Source organism: Diceros bicornis, chromosome 6 (assembly GCF_020826845.1).
Source record: "Diceros bicornis minor isolate mBicDic1 chromosome 6, mDicBic1.mat.cur, whole genome shotgun sequence".
NCBI lineage: Eukaryota > Metazoa > Chordata > Mammalia > Perissodactyla > Rhinocerotidae > Diceros > Diceros bicornis.
The window spans coordinates 62,153,455-62,170,151 of NC_080745.1; the positions used below are offsets into that span (position 1 = coordinate 62,153,455).

A 16,697-nucleotide genomic window follows, 5' to 3' on the forward strand; every position below is an offset into this window, starting at 1 on the left:
ACCAGACAGACATCATCACATTTTTAATTTTTGTTGGTAATCTTTTCAATACCGGTGATTCAAAACAAATTAAATAAAACATTGGTTAATATAAAATTTTGGTGATTTAATGGTTTTATAAAACATATAGATCTCATTTCAAATCAGACCGGGACTTCTCTAAAAACAAAACACCAAATTACTACCAATTGACTTTTATTTAAAGTGTTTCCTCTGTGCCAAGCACTCTGCTCAGCAGGATCCGTGGGTTACCTCAGCTGGCCCTCCTTTTACAGATGGGAAATCTGAGGCTTAGAGAAGTGGAGCAACTTCCTCAAGGTCACAGCCTCAAAGCAGTGGAGATGAGATTTGTACTGGTAGCCTGATGTCAGAGCCTGAGCTCTTAGCCGTATCTCTGTAGCTCTCCATCCCCTTTACCATTTCGTCGATACACTGGTTCTTCCTCTGGCCATACCATCGGGATGAGCACAACAACCCCAGACTCTTGCCAGAATCTTTTGTTTGCTCCATGCTGTGGGGCCACTTGGTAGTTAAGACTGCGTTCTCACATGAAGCATTCAGCACTTCAGTAACAAAATGCCTAACAGTGAGGGCCAAAATGGGCTGTCATGCCCAGATTTTGATCTTTAGCAATCATAGCATACTGGAATGGCAGAGCTGGATTAAGGTCCTTACCAGATGTCTGAATCCCTCCTGAAACATTTCAATAAACAGTTGTTTGGACTCCATTTGAACATTTTTCCTAACCTGTAATATGCCACTCTACGATGCAGTCTCTTTATTTTTAGACAGCTCTAGTTAATAAAAAGTTCTTACTTGCACAGAGTTAAAATCTATTGCTCTACAAGTTCCACCTGAAGATTTTTGATCTTGCTCTCTTGACTATCACAGCTTTGCTTGAAGGCAGCTGTCATATAACTCCTCCCCTGGTTTTGTGGTGAGGAGCTCCTGTGCTTTTGGAGGTAGCAAAAGTCTCAAATAATATGATCGAGTGGGTGAGCAGAGCTCAGATTTGTTATTGGCGCAGACGCATATAGAGGAAGGCTTCTTGGGAGTTAAGAGCACAAATTTTAAAATCAGACAGATCTGAGTTCAAGTTCTAGCTCAATCATTTCCTACTTGTGACCATTCCCTAGCTCTGTGACCTTAAGCAAGTAGTTTAGGCAAATGGGGATGCTAGTACCTACCAGACAGTGGCGTGGTGAGGAGTCATTCGGCTAAGGCTGGTAGGTACTTACCTTGGCCACGTAGTAGATGCTCAGGAAATGAGATCTATCAAGTGTATTGATGAAAGGCACTAATTTTATTTTGCACATAAAGTTATGAAAATGTCTCTTTATGGCAGTAATTCTCATCTAAAGATCATCCTATTCCAGCCCAAAAGATCAATTTTAGAGTTATGTAATAGACTATTCTCCGGACACTGAGAAGGCTGAGATATATAGCATTTGAAGCCCGAAGCCCAAACTTCAAGATCTGGTTCTGCACCTTATTCTGTGATCTTGAGTAAACTGTCTGAGCCTTGGTTTCCTCACTTAAAAAATGCACCAACATAGCTAAAATCTCCACCATGGAGTACGATGGAGCGATTAGAGGCGACATGCTAGAATACAGAGCAATGTGGATGGATCTGAAAACATAGTTTTGAGTGAAAAAAAGGTGATCAGCAGAATGAGAAATATAACAATGCCATTTATGTAAAATCAAAACAACCACACACAACGTATAACACCCATGCAAACTACAGAAATCCAATGTATTGTAATGATTGTCTATGAGAGAAAGAGAATGCAAGCGAGTTGGAAGGTTAAAAGGGGATCAAAAATAAAGACAAAGAGGGGCCTCAACAAGTTTATAAGTAAATAAATAAATAACATGGGAACAATGAAGCTTCCCTACCTTCCTCACAAGGTTATTCTGAGGATCTGATGAGATTATGCCTAGGAAAGAGAAAGTTAATTTACTGTTTCCATTATGATCTCCATATTGAATAAATGAACTGAACAGAGATACAAATTCCCCGATGCTCTTCAGAGAGAAGCTGTCGCCAGGGCAGGGCCCAGGAAGCCTTGCCCTGGCTTCAGAGTCTGCCAATAAGGTGACATCAAAGCTCTTCATGAAGGAGGGGCAGGCTCTCCCTCACTTCTGGAGACACCGCTTGATGGCACAGCCAGAAGCAGCAGCAGCCTCTTCCCATGGACCCGTTTCAAATGGCCCACTCGAGCCCTCGGAAGAAGAGACCCAGGCAAATGACTGCCTCGATGGTCTCCCCTCCTCATGACATCAAGTTCCAAGATTTGGTCCTCTTCATTTTGGAGAAGAAAATGGGAACCACCCGCAGAGCCTTCCTCATGGAGCTGGCCAGAAGGAAAGGATTCAGGGTTGAAAATGAGCTCAGGTAAGCATCACTGATTCCCTTTGTGAATAAGCAGGGCTTTTGAGAACAGCTTCTTTGGAACCCAAGAAACCCGGGTTTTCTTCCACATCTGGAAGAGGTGATATTCCCACTGGGAGAACAGGCTTGAAATCAAAGAACAAATTTGAGGTAATTAGTTAAGGGAAATAAGATGAGTGGGGACGGGATGCAATTATACTGAAATTAGTTGGCACCGAAAAATAAGGTAAAAATTTTTTGCCTTCCACTATTGAGATAAGGTATTTAGGGACAATAAATAGAAACCTAGTTGAAAATTCAATGCTGAAACCACTCAATTTCATTCTTGACCAAATTAAACAAAACACTACTGAGTTCCATCAAAAAATTTCAGCTACTTTGAGGCAGAAAGAATGGTTGCTTGGCTCTTAAGCTAAACATCTGGTTGTGCTGAGGTGACCAATGTCTGTGATGGGCTAGGATGAGTGACTGTAGCTGACTCACCACGGGCACCCCAATGCGGGCTTGATCATGCTTTTCTAAAGAGCAGTGATGTTGTAGAGAGAGGTTTGTAGAGAGAGTGGGGTCTGTAGAGAGAGGGATGCTGGTTAAAGATGCAGGGGAAGCTCTGTCCAGGGGTGATAGGCACCATGCTGAAAGTGATGAGATCAGAGTCCAGACAAGAAGGCAGTTGAAGCCAGTATTTGGACCACCTAAACTGGCTCAATCATAAACCCACTCACATCCCAGCAATTAACCTTGTTGTTTTTCTAACTGTTATATGAGCTTTTCACTGGTCTCAAATAGATGGAAGAGAAAACAAAACAAAACCCACAAACAAATGGTATTAGAACCTTGACATAAATAGTTCCAAACAGAACTGCCAGGGAGCTTGCAATGAATAAAGAATGATGGTTAATGTGGTTGGCTGGCTTTGAGGGTCCAAAGAATAGATTGACCACAATTTTTTCAGGAAAAACTGTAAGAATTCTATGTGAAAATAAATTTTTATTTTAAAAATAGTCTTGGATATTTAAAAATAAAACTGACAAGCATTTCCTGCTGAAGAAATGTTGGCTTCAAATTGCTAGAGAAACGTATGTCAAAAGTCAATAATCAGATAAAATAACTTTCACAACACCCATAATTCATATGAAAAGTCAATGTCACAGAACATTGTATTTTGTTACTGCAATGCTCTATTCAGAAATTTCTGAGTCTCCCATGGTTTCTCTCTCATCTGATTTCTCTTTACATGGTCTCCTTCCCCCCACCCCCCACCCCCGCCTCTTTTTTTCTTTTTAACTCCCTATCTCATTTGGGATGTTAAGCGTAAAATCTCAGTGATTTGAGGATCTGATGAGATTATACATAGGAAAACAAGAGTTAATTTACTGTTAACATTCCCTTCCACAAAATCATAGATTTCATCTAATTAAGTCTTCCTAACCTTATAGACTTACATAAAATGTTGGAATTAGGGGGAAAAAAGATGACATAGGAAGAGAGATCAAAAACCAAACATTTAAAAAGCAGAAGTTAAAAGCCTTCGCAAATGTGGAACTGCTTTTTGTGGTAAAGAAATTGGGCAAGGGCCAGGCAGGAAAGCGAGAGACAGACACTTACATAGAAAGCTCTCTGTTGAAAGGGCCACACTTCCAGCAACGGCTGACTAGTTCGGTTACAGGCACAGCTACGAATACACACATGGTGGCTGAGGCAGGTACTTGAGGGGATGACAGGAGGCAAGTTTCTTTTTTTGACAAGAGATCCAAAGAGGCAGGTCTGTGCCCCAGATGCCTGCTGCCAGAGGCCAAGCCCAGCTGCTCAGGCGACAGAGGAAACTGGAGCATGGTGAGCAAGCCGCTGCTGTGTGTGTGATGGTGGCCAAGTTCCCAGGCTGGCAGCTCAGAAGACACATTATATACAAATGTGTTCTATGGCACAAAAATAAACCACAGGAAGTAGAAGTCCTAGCTCTCAAACGGAATTTCTGTACATATAGATATATAGACTTTAATTGGGAAGGACAATAGAAATTATTGTAGGGGAAAATCTCTAGATAAGAAGTCTAAAGACCTCAAATTCTGGCTCTGACCCTTCCCAGCCATGTGGTGTGGGGTAAGACCCCGCCTCTCCTCTCTGACCTTGGTTTCCAGATAAATGGTCTAGTCTGTCTGATGTGATCACCAAATGCGACAATGGATGTCAATGTGCTTCCATAAATTAAAACAGTTCCACAAATGTAACGTGATTTTCTTGTTAGTTAGCTGGATCTATTGACCTTTACAGCAAAACCCTAAGGAGAGGGCTCTCTCTCCACGATATGAACTAGGTCAAATAATGTAAACAAACAGAACAAAGACAGGAAGGAAACCCGTAAAAATGTTATAAGTGGTTATTTTAGGGGGAAGTGGGTAGTAGGGAGGGATTACAGCTGCTTTTATTCTGCATGTTTTCCAAAGTTTTTACAGTAAGCACATATTTTAAAAATGAAAATAAAATTGGTTTTTAAAAGAAAGGGTACGGGCCGGCCCCGTGGCTTAGCGGTTAAGTGCACGCGCTCCGCTACTGGCTGCCCGGTTCGGATCCCGGGCGAGCATCGATGCACCGCTTCTCCGGCCATGCTGAGGCCGCATCCCATGTACAGCAACTAGAAGGATGTGCAACTATGACACACAACTATCTACTGGGGCTTTGGGGGAAAATAAAATATATATATATATATTAATAAAAAAAAAGGGGTACGTCTCAATAGTGAAGGCTATACCACTCCTTTCTAGTATAAAGGATTCAGAGAAAGAGGAGCTAAGAAAAATAATATGCTCTGAAAATAGGCAGCAACCTCCATAGTTCCTGGCATATTCTTTGGCTGCCAGGAGGACTAAATTTGAGGAAAAATCTGATTCCTACTTCACCTGGGCCTGAACACACAGCTTAGGATCGGTGTACCCGAATGTGTTGAACTATTCTCCAGTATAGGTGCACTGTGTCCTTATATTTGGATTGGGCTTCTTAATATTTATGTTATATTGCACAAGACATGCTATTCAATGTGTCACAGGAAGCTGGTCCTTAAAATATAAATCAGGGGAGGTGTCGAGTCCTTTGAGGCATTTTTGCACATTCATGAAAAGGATACTGAATTTTTTCCATGGTCAACATGCTCAATTTTAAAGCAACTTCATAATTTTAGAGTTATCTAGGACAAGCTAGAGAAGGATCAGAATCTAGTGCTGGTCACATTCTTATTTCATCCTTGGGTTCAGTACTTTGAACTATTTTAAAACTTGATCTGTCATCATCCATCCTCTGTGAACACATTAGCTAAGCCTACTGTCCATGTCTTGACCTAAATCGTTGATGTTGAAGAAGAGAGAGCTGTGGCTAAGAAGGATCACTCTCTAGGGGAACATCACTCAGCAGTTTAACACTGGCTGAGTTCTACTGTTCAAGCAGTAGAAACCTACCAGATGATACTTTTGTCCTGCCTAGATCTCCATCATTTGTCTACAAAGGTACCTTTGAAAGGCATTATCTTTGATGAAAGCAAGATATACCATCGTAGGATTGTAGCAACAAATAAAGGGTTCTGTTAGTACCCACTGTGCACAGTATTTGTCAGGTTCTGGAGATCAAAATATTAGAAGACATGAGCCCTGCAAGCAAGGAGTTTACAATTGGACAGCAATGTTAGGAATTTTACTTCTGTCGTCACCTGGAATTAAAAGATAGCACAATATATTTTCCAAGTATGTACTAGTCTTCCTTTTTTTTTTTTTTAATTAGTTTTTTCCTACCCAACCCTTTACTGTCAGTCTTCTTATGTTATTTTGGTTTAGTTATATGCAATCTGCCTGCCTGTACTTTCTATCCATTCACTATGTAACATTTGAAATGTGGCTTCTGCTCCACTCATTATCCCAAAACTATTGTCTCCCAAGTCCCAAGGAATCTCATGGTAGTAAAATCCATAGTTTTTTCACCTGAATGTTGATAAAGACTCTCTCCTTGACCAAACTCTAGCGTGGCTTCTAGCAGCTTAAGGCCATGTCCCTAGGATGGGCCCGCTTAAAACGCCTGCCTGAGAAAGCTCAAGACTGCCAGGAGAATTTACTGTTTGTTGCAGCTAAAACCTGGCAATAGGCAGATAGGCCCCTGAACCCCTTTTAGTGCAGTTACTTTAGAAATCTTGTAATTAGAAATCCTTTCTCTGCCTCTTTGAGATGTAAATCTTCTAACCACCCAGAACTGTCTTCTCCAAGACTCGAGAGCTGGGTCTTTGAAAGACAGGCATTCAAGGAGATAACTCTCTCTCCCAGCTTCTGTGGGAGGGTGAAGACCTAACTTTAGTGGGCACCTGTTCTAACTTACGCCACTGCCTGCTGTCATCAAGATTCGAGAAATTTGTTTCTCCTCTGCATAAGAGCCAATTAGCAAATCCAGGTGGCCTGGTCACATGGACCAATCCCCCGTGATGGCCCTTAATGCCTTTCCCTTAGCGCACCCCAGCCTTTAAAAGGTCTCCTGCCTTCTGTTTCCTTGAAGTTGAGCTCCATTCATGCTGGACTCTCTTCCTTATTGCAATAGTTATTACTAAATAAAATCTATCCTTACTGCTTTAACTAGTGTCCAGCTTTGTTTATCTTTGACAATGTTCTATCACTTCAAATTGGCAGTGTCTGAAATCAAAATATTAAAAGTCATTGTTTGCAAAATAAACGGAACACCAGATGAAAAAGATAAGTTACATGCTCTAGAAAATATGATGGAGAACCAGCCCATTTCTAGGCCCCTTCCAGGTCCAATGTCCAAACACATCTTCATTGGTTTCTCTTTACATATTTTCTCACTCTCTCCCCCCTTCTCTTTACACCTCTCTGCGTCTACGACCTAAGACCACTGGAAGCCCTCTCCAGAGAACTTCCTCCCGGGAAAGTGGATGTGACCCATGTCCTAGGGTTGGCCCCCAACTCTCCCACTTGTCTTTGCTTCTCATCTCATCCAGTTGCCCCTTCCTGATGCCATGAGGGCAAGGGCATCGTCAAGGCCATTGTGTAGACCTCACCCACAGACTTTGACAATTTTCTGACACACAGTAGGCTTCAGGAAATATTTGCTCAAAGAATGATTTCTCTGGTGAATATGAAACCAGCCAAAGTTATGATTATCAAGATTAATTTTTGTAATTAAAATTTTTTCTACAATGCATCAGTATTACTTTTGTAATCAGCAAAATAATAAAGACTTTATTTTTATAAATTCAACTGCATGCAATGTAAACTTTAGTCCTGCTCTGTCCAAATTACTTTATATTTCAAAATTTGTGGACTTCAAATTAACAAAAATGTTTATGATCCCATTTAAGGTGGGCCAAAAAATCAGGGCAAGGCCCTCTCAGTCTTAAATATATCAGGGCTGCAAATAGAAACCTGTCTTTACTGGTGCTAGTAAGAGTGTGGGATAAAACCAAATAAAACTGCTGTGATTTTTCTGTTTCAGGGATTCTGAAACAGTTGCTAAGGGAAATTGGCAGGAGGCTTTTTAAACTGTAAATGACTCCATTCAACTGTAAATTACTATTTAAAGTCATTAGTTACAAAATAAGTCCTACATCAGACGGGAAGACTCAGGAATAACCTCTCCAGGGAAAGAAAACAGTTTTAAAGACAAAGATAAAAGCAGGTGACCATCCCTGAGGACTGGGGAAGTCAGATTGGGTGTCAGTCCGTCTCCAGGCAAGGAAGGATGGCTGCCTCTTTCTTCATGGAGAGTTTTTCCAATTATACTGAGAGACAGGACCAACCAGGAAGAGAAAGACAGGAAGAGTGAGGATACAGGTATCGGAGAAAAAAATCAGAACTGTTATTTTTTCATTAATTCCATAACTCAGGGCTTTCTTGACATCCGAGCGACACGTTCATAAATCTTATAATATCTTTTGCCGTGTGTTACTATATATTTAATCTGTTTCCTTTAATTGTCCCTAAACTTAATTGTTAAAAATAATTTAGCCTTGTCCTAAGGAATAATATAAAAACCATGAAACCCATAAAAACTATGGGTCTGATAAGCATAATTTAAAAACGTACATAGAAATAGAGCCAGCCCTGATGGCCTAGTGGTTAAAGTTTGGGGCTCGCCACTTTGGCGGCCTGGGTTCACTTCCCCATCGTGGAACCACACCACCTGTCTGTCAGTTGCCATGCTGTGGCAGCGGATCACATAGAACTAGAACAACTTACAACTAGGATATACAACCATATACTGGAGCTTTGAGGAGCAAAAAAAAAAAAGATTGCCAACAGATGTTAGATCAGGGAAAATCTTCCAAAAAAAACAAAAGAATTGTTTAAAAAAAGTACATAGAAATAAACACATATGTTTTTTAAATGTTCAGTTGTGTACCTGCTAAAACCATCTCAAGTACCTGCAGAGAAATGAATGCCCCCTTGGGAAACATTGCTGTAATTGAGCCCAAAGTCCAGCGTGGGGCAGGTAAAGAGAGAGCTTTCTCAAAGTGGAGTTCTTGGTTGTGGGGTTTAAAATATGTCATCCCCATGGAGAGGCAGGGACTATTTTCCTTTCTTTTGCATCTGGGAGGGGTTGTGACTGCTTAAACCAATAGAATGACACTATGTGACTTTTGAGGCTGGGTCATAAAAGGCCCTGAGGCTTCTGCTGTTCCCTGGACCCCAGAGCCTCATGTAAGAAGTTTGAGCCCCCTCTGAGAGAGGCCACGTAAAGGTGCTCAGGTTGATAGACGTGGCGGAGCCCAATCTCCCAGCCATCCTTGCCAAGGTGCCAGACATGCAGAGCCATATGGAATATCAGCACCATACTGAATAGAAGGATCACCCAGCTGAGCTGCCTGAATTCCTGAACCAAAGAATTGTGAGATATAACAAAATTGTTGCCTTTTTAAAGCCATTTTGGGATAGTTGGTTATGCACCAACAGATAATTAGAACTGACTGACTACATCAGAATCACCAAGGGAGTTTGTCAAAATGCATATTCCTGGGCTTTAGATAATACGGCCCAGGCATGTGAATTTTAACCCAGCTTCCTTGGTGTCTCTGGTAGACACTAGAGTTTAAGAAACATTCCTTTAGAGCTATTGATTAATCAATTCATTTATTCTTCCTACCAATGGTCTATCTACTGACCATTACTATAAATCTGGCCATGTGCTGGGCACCAGGCATGATTATAACCCAAATTATAGCCAGGCAGATTATAACACTGTCCCCGCCCTCAGGGACGCAAGGGACCAAGCCAAGCGCAATTCAGTTCAGCACTAGTCAAAGGAGAGTACCCTGAATCTTCTTCCCTGTGGAAAGCTGAGGCACAAATCCCAGTTCAGAATTGCTGTAATTGGTTCAAGGCCTCCCTAACCTACTCCAAGCCATCGTTAATTGGTCATGGCTGAGAAACTAGGTGCACTTAGAGAACTGCACCCACTGGTGTTTCAGGAACAGCCATCTCAGCAGCGCCTTGGGGTCCTTGGAAGAGGTTGGGGGTGGTTGCCTGAATCTTGCTCTCACCTCTCATCTGAGAGCCCAGGCCTCCAGGGCGAGGCAGACACTACCTCAGCCCCAGCCCCAGGTTTATTTGCCCTTGAAAATGACATTCATGTGCATTTTTCCCCTAAGTAAAAAAGTGGTGATAGATGATTCATGACAGAAAATGGGAAAATATAAAAAAATACTTAAAACAAAACATCCCCCAGGGGTCTAACCACAGCCTGGTAGAACGTTAAGAGATTGTTTGAGTCATGCACACCTGGGATTGAATCCTGACTGCATGTAACCTCTGCAAGCCTTGGCTTTCTCATCTGAAATGACATTGTCCACCTCATAAGACTCTTGTGAGGATTAAGTAAGAATATACACGTGTGTGTGTGTGTGTGTGTGTGTGTGTAGTTATTATTTTTTCTAATAGTCTGGAGTATTCCTCTTTAGTCTTTTTCTTTTTTATATGCCTGTATGTTATATTGTTTCTTGATTGTTTTACAGCACCACTCCCCCACTTCGCTAGGCATTCTGGATGTTTCTGTGTCTAAAGAAATCCTAGGTGAAGAGATAGGGGTGGTGGGGCAGAGTAGTAAGAGTGGATGGTGAGGGGCCTGAACTTGGAGGATGAACCCCAGGGCTCCTCCTCGGCACACCTGCCTGCCTCCGAGGTTTAGAGAAAACCCTGAGCTCAGAGAGCCTGACAGCCTCCCGTGGCTTCTCCATCTTGGTGTGTAGCTATGGCAACTGCTCTGCCAGATTTTCTGGGACAATTTTACATGGCTTGCAGTCTTATTGCGGTCCATATGATATTGGACATGAAATACCAAAACACAAATTCCACATGGGAGCAGCAGGGACAGTGTATATAGTGTTACATAAGAAGTGTTATTGTGTCTCTATTTCTGTCCTTTGGAGGGAATCCGGGTTTTTTATTATTATGATCCCCATCCCGATGTTATTCCTTCTGCAAAAAGAAGCAGCTCTCTCCACAGCCATGGAAGAAGCACAGAGTTACAGCGGGGTAGCTCAGTGTAGTCCAGAATACAGGCTTTGGGCTAAAATAGAACTAGGATCAAATCCCTGCTCTGCCAGTTATTAGCTGGGTGAATTTTTAATGTTTCCAAGGCTCTCTTTTCTCATTTTTTAGATGAGGGTGATAATATCGATCGCATAGTGTTACTGACAGTTAAATGAGGTGATGTATGAAATGTGCCTACTATAGTGTCTGGTACTTCATACTATTTCAATATTATTTTCAACATTTTAATATTGGAGTACTCAGAGCAGAGAGAAAACCACTGGACCAGCAGTAGACAACTAGCTGTCACAACACAGCAGTAAGAAGTCGCCAGCAGAACACACTGGAGACAGTGACTCTCCTCAGCACTGAAAGGGAACCCACGCACGGAGACTGTGAACGGTCTGCAAGAGGCGCCTGACAAGCCCATCACAGAGAGCACATTGTAGTCCAGATCTAGGCTGCCATGAGGAGAGCGTCGGCCGGACTCAGGCAACACAAGAAGACGGGAAATACTGACCAGACCAGAAGAGAGACTATGCTCTACACAGTGTTTCTTAAGTTATTTGTGGTGATGTACCAGTTTTCAAAAAATGTGTTGCAGACCACTGCTTATATTAAAAAACAAACAATAAACTACTGTGATGGTGTCAAATGACAATGAAAGTTTCTGACTTTCAATTTCTGTGCTGACCTTGTGGGAACCAGTGGCAAGCAATACTAAACTCCGAGTAGCACTGTGTGAGTGGCTGACGACGTTTTGTTTGATTTTTTGTTTTTGTGTGCTTTATTATTATTGCTGTTGTTTTGTTTGGTTTGCTAGTTGCTTAATGAGCAGGGACTGGAAGTTTAGATCAGAGTCTTCCTTCATGTGAGGTATGGCCTGTCATTCACAAATACGCTTATGTTAACTCTATAACAGATGCATATGGTTCTCATCCATCAGCGTGAGCTCAGACATTCCCACACTGTTCCAGGAATCCCAGGTGAAGAGGCAGTGGGGGTGAGGGTGGTGTGAGAGTGGATGGCGGGGGGCTCTGCATTTGGAAGTTGAGCCCCAGAGCTCCTCCTCAGCGTACCCTTCTCCCTCTGAGGTTTAGACAAAACCCTATTTATAATGATCATCATCATCATCAATATAATAATAAATAATAACATAATAATAAAGTTTCTCTCCAAAGGGCATAAATACAGCCAGAATAACACTTCCTATGTAGCCTTGTTAATCCTTTTGTTGTCTTCTTAAAGTCTTCACATAAACAACATTTCAAGAAGTTTATGATAAGTAATTTTTGGAATTATATGGACCTAGAATAGGGACGCAGCTAGCCATCTTCTCTCGACTCCTGCAAAATGTTGTTTTACCACAACTTATCTCTGCTTGGGCCTGCTGCCCATCCTGCCATCCAGATGGTCTCAGCTCTGATCTCCAGCCCCATCTCTCTCCCGGCACCAGCCTCAGATCCTGACTGTCAACTGGATGTTTTCTTTTGGATCTCCTGCCCTCTTTCAAATGCAGTACGCCTGAAATAAACTCCAGTTCCACACCCAGCCCCTTCCCCCAAAGCGATGCAACTTCCTAAATCCCTGTTTCTACCAAAAGGGCTATTACTTTACTGTGATAGATATGCCGGAGTAATATTTGACTCTATTCTCCACTTCACCTTTTATAGGTGAACTAATGCCGGAGATTCGTCATATGTCTCCTTTGCCTTCTTTCCTAATGCTGTAGGAACCAAACTGGGTTAAGATCATCTCACACTTGGTCCTTTGTTTCATTCTCCTAAGGAGCTCCCCGACCCTCCCCATGCATCACTCTCTCCCCCAAATCATTGCATGTACCAAATTAGTCTTTTTAAATAACACAGTAATGCTATCAATGTCCTGCTCACAGAAGCCTTCACTGGTTCCACAATTCCAGAAAATAAGACCCAACCTCCTCAATCAGGCTTCTAACAACTTCTATACATGGTTGCCCCTACCAACTCAGCCACAGCTACAACTACTTCCCAACATAAACTCTTCACTCCCATCCCGGCCATTCTCCTCCCTTTCCTTCTGGTCTCTGAATCTTTTCTTCCAGGAGGGCCTAAAGTTCTGCCTCCAGGTACTTTATTCCTTTCCATCCATCAAGCCCGACACAAATCCCACTTTTCCACAAAGCCATCCTGCCTCTCCCAGCTCACACCAAGCTCTTTTCCTTCTCTGCCCACCACTTGCAGAACTTGTCCGTGCCTCATGTTTTGTCACATCTTAACCATCTGTTTCACACAAGATATTAATGTCCAGAAACTTCCCTCTTCTTCTTTGGTACCCAACCGCCTCCCACCGCCACCACCGCAAGGAACCTAGGGCTATGAATATACCAGTAAACCAAAAAAATACCTAATGAATCCCAGAGTCAATCAAAAACAGGAGAAGAGGAAAGAGGAAGTCCAGGAAGAGAAGTAGGAAGAAGGAGAGAATACACTTCTATTTTTCTCTTGGATGCCTAGATATGTCACTTACTATCTCCCAGATTCATAGACTATTTGAACTGAAAAAGCCTTAAAAAAATCATTGATTCTAATGATATGAAGTTGACTGCGAAGACTTGCTAAAAACTAGAAATAACATACTCGACTCAGAAAAGACAATCAAAAACGATAAATATCATTTACTAGCTGTGTGACCTTCTGGAGTCACTTAACCTCTACGTTCTTCAGTTTCGAAGTATGAATAACATAACACTTACTTGAGGAGCTATGTAAGTATTAAATGAGATGATGTACGTAATGTCCTTGGACAGTGCAGAAACATGGTAAGTGCTCAGGAGTTGTTATATCACAGGACTGTGCTTTGAAAAACATGTAAAGCAATATTTCCCAAAGGCTGGTCACCACCTATTAATGGGTTGTGTGATCAATTTAGTGGGATGTTATAACCGTATATATATCTATATCTATTTCTATTTTGGGTCATGATATAAAAAGTATTTCTAACTATGGGTCACAAACAGTTTGGAAGGCACAGGATTAAAGCATTCTACAAATAAAAAGGAATTGGTACACCAAAGCCACATACAGAGTGCTAGGTGCTACTTTAAGAGCAATTTCATCTTCTCTGGACCTTGGTTTTCCATTCACACCACAATCTTGCTAATGTTTTCTTAATTTTTCTTGTATCTAACATGTAACATAGACCACTGTTACTACACTCATTAAAATAGAGAGACTTTCCTTGCGTGGAGACCTAAATTCTCTGTGCCTATGGTCAGACCTAGTGCGCATCTTTCTCCATCAGACGGAATGCTCTGAACACCTTGAGGAAAGAGGGGAGCTTCTGATTTTGAAAGCCCCTTTAGCTAGTAACTTTGTCTTGCATTCTGCAGTGAATCCGTCACCCATATTGTGGCAGAAAACAACTCTGGTTCAGAAGTCCTGGAGTGGCTTCAGGTACAGAATATAAAAGCCAGCTCACAGCTAGAACTCCTCGATGTCTCCTGGCTGATAGAATGTATGAGGGCAGGAAAACCGGTGGAGATGACAGGAGAACACCAGCTTGTTGTAAGTGTCACGGTTGTGATTTTCATTGCCCTTTGCTTGAAATTAGGAACATGGGCTATAGGACCAACAGACCTGGGTTACACCCCAGGTTCTCTGCTTACTCCATGTGTGACCTTGGGCAAGTCACTTAGCTTTTCTGAGCTTCAGTTTCCTCCTCTATAATATGAGATAACAACAGCGTCTACCTCATAAGATGGTTATGAGGATTTGAACAACATACATGTAAGGCACTTCCCACAAAGCCTGATCTATAGTACGCACTTAATAAATGGTAGCTATTTTGATGAACAACTTGCACACAAATATTTCAAAATATTGAAGCCTTGATGTTCTGGCATCTGGAAAAGTAAAGGGTTCCTATTTTTTTTCTTACTATGATCATTCCTAAAGAAAAAAATAAAGAAAGTTAAGCTCTTAATTCCAAATCCTTCACCAATAGCACTAGAACCTCAGGAAGAGGGTTCGAACCATAACTGTGTAAGTTCCCGGAAAGGGAAAATGGAGTCTATTTGATGGTTCTTTTTCATGTTTTTTTTTTCTGATTGCAAAAATAATACATGTTAATTATAGCAAATTCAAATATCAGAGATGCATCTAACATAAAACATGATTCTCCTATAATTTTATCCTTTTACCAGAGACAATTGCCATCAAACTGCCTCCCATTTTGCCTTCATACATATCTGTTATTATTACTATTGATTGTTATTAAAAGTGGATGCTTATGCATTTGTTTAGGTGAGAAGAGATGATTCAGCTAGCCCCGACCCAGGGCCCCAGAAGACTCCACCACTTGTAAAAAAGATCTCTCCATATGCGTGTCAGAGAAGAACCACTTTAAACAACTGTAACCACGTATTCACGGTAATGGGGCTTTCCAACAACACCCAGAGAAAATGGAGGGCTTGCAGCTTCTTTCCACAGATCTACAAATTAAATTATGAATTTTTCTGAAAATTTAGGGAAGTTTTCCCCACACATCCATCCGCCTAGCCTGATCTCTGGTTCTTGTTTCTGTCAAGAATGGGTCTACTTCTGCCATGGAAATGGGACAAATATATTTGGATTATATTCTTTAGAGATGGTAGATTACTATTTATTGAGAGTTGTCATTATCGGGCACAACACTTGTCAAAGGCAAATATTTTAAAAAACCAAAACATAGTAAGAGCAATTACGCAGAAATAGCAATAATGCATAAACAGCCTTTGCTGGGAAACCAAAAGATTGAGAGACAACAGACCTGGATTCTTGCCTCTCTGATATTAACTAGCTTGGGCAAGTCAGTTCCTCTCTCTGAGTCTCAGTTTCCTCATCTGTTCAATTAGAAATTAGCTAGATCATCTCTAAAGCCCACCCAGCCTTGAAGTTTGGTAATTGTGTTTCAGATGACCCTAACAAGGCCACAACTGCTTGTCCTCCAGCCTAGAGTCAGTAGTCAGGTGGATAAAACATGCAGGAGCACATCAAACACAAAACTTCTCATTTCTAGACTTCCAGCCCCATGTGTGCAAGAAAGAGCAGGAAACTGCAGCTACTGGACAGGATGAGCATGATGCCACACAGCTGCAGTTACTTCCTCCTCTGCTAGAAATGTAAACGTGCCTTACCTTAAATAACCCCGGCCTCTGGTCTGTGCCACCTGTGATTACACCCATCCATTCAACAAGGCTGTGTTAAGTGCTGCCTGTGTTTTATGTACAAGCTAAGAGATGAGGATGCCCAGTGATCAAGGCAGAATCCTGGCCACAGGCTGGTGGGAAAGTCAGCAAGCAAAGAGGGAAGGATCACGCTGAGTAATGACTAGTAGGATGCAGTGAGCACGGGATTGTGTTTTGGTTAAATCCCCAACAAGGGACTGGCACAAAGGTACTGGAGACCCAATCCCGACCTTCAAGGAAGCAGTCAGGCGGTGTTGCAACACTTAACAGAGAGCAAGAGGTGTTTGCGAGTGACCACTAGTCCAGGGGCTAGAAAGCAGACCATGTTTTGCTCACCTGGTTTTATTCTTCAGGATGCCTTTGAGGTACTGGCTGAAAATTATGAGTTTAGAGAAAACGAAAGCTTCTATCTGGCATTTATGAGAGCAGCTTCTGTACTTAAATCTCTGCCATTCACAATCATCAGTATGAAAGACATAGAAGGCATTCCATGCCTGGAGGACAAAGCGAGGTGTGTCATAGAGGTAAGGATGAAATGTGTTTTGTCCCACCTCCTAATAGGTAGGTAGGTAGAGAGAGAGAG

General features: G+C 41.8%; 1 protein-coding gene across 2 annotated transcripts in view; it reads left to right on the forward strand.

Moving 5' to 3' along the window:
* Nucleotides 1–2,195: 2,195 nt before the first annotated feature.
* Nucleotides 2,196–16,697, forward strand: part of DNTT (DNA nucleotidylexotransferase) — a 33,531-nt gene continuing 19,029 nt past the window's right edge. For both annotated transcript variants that reach the window (XM_058543634.1, XM_058543635.1), the window contains exons 1-4: nt 2,196–2,398; nt 14,279–14,453; nt 15,192–15,317; nt 16,468–16,638. In XM_058543634.1, the coding sequence (XP_058399617.1) occupies nt 2,196–2,398; nt 14,279–14,453; nt 15,192–15,317; nt 16,468–16,638 (675 nt within the window). The remainder of the gene's footprint in view (nt 2,399–14,278; nt 14,454–15,191; nt 15,318–16,467; nt 16,639–16,697) is intronic.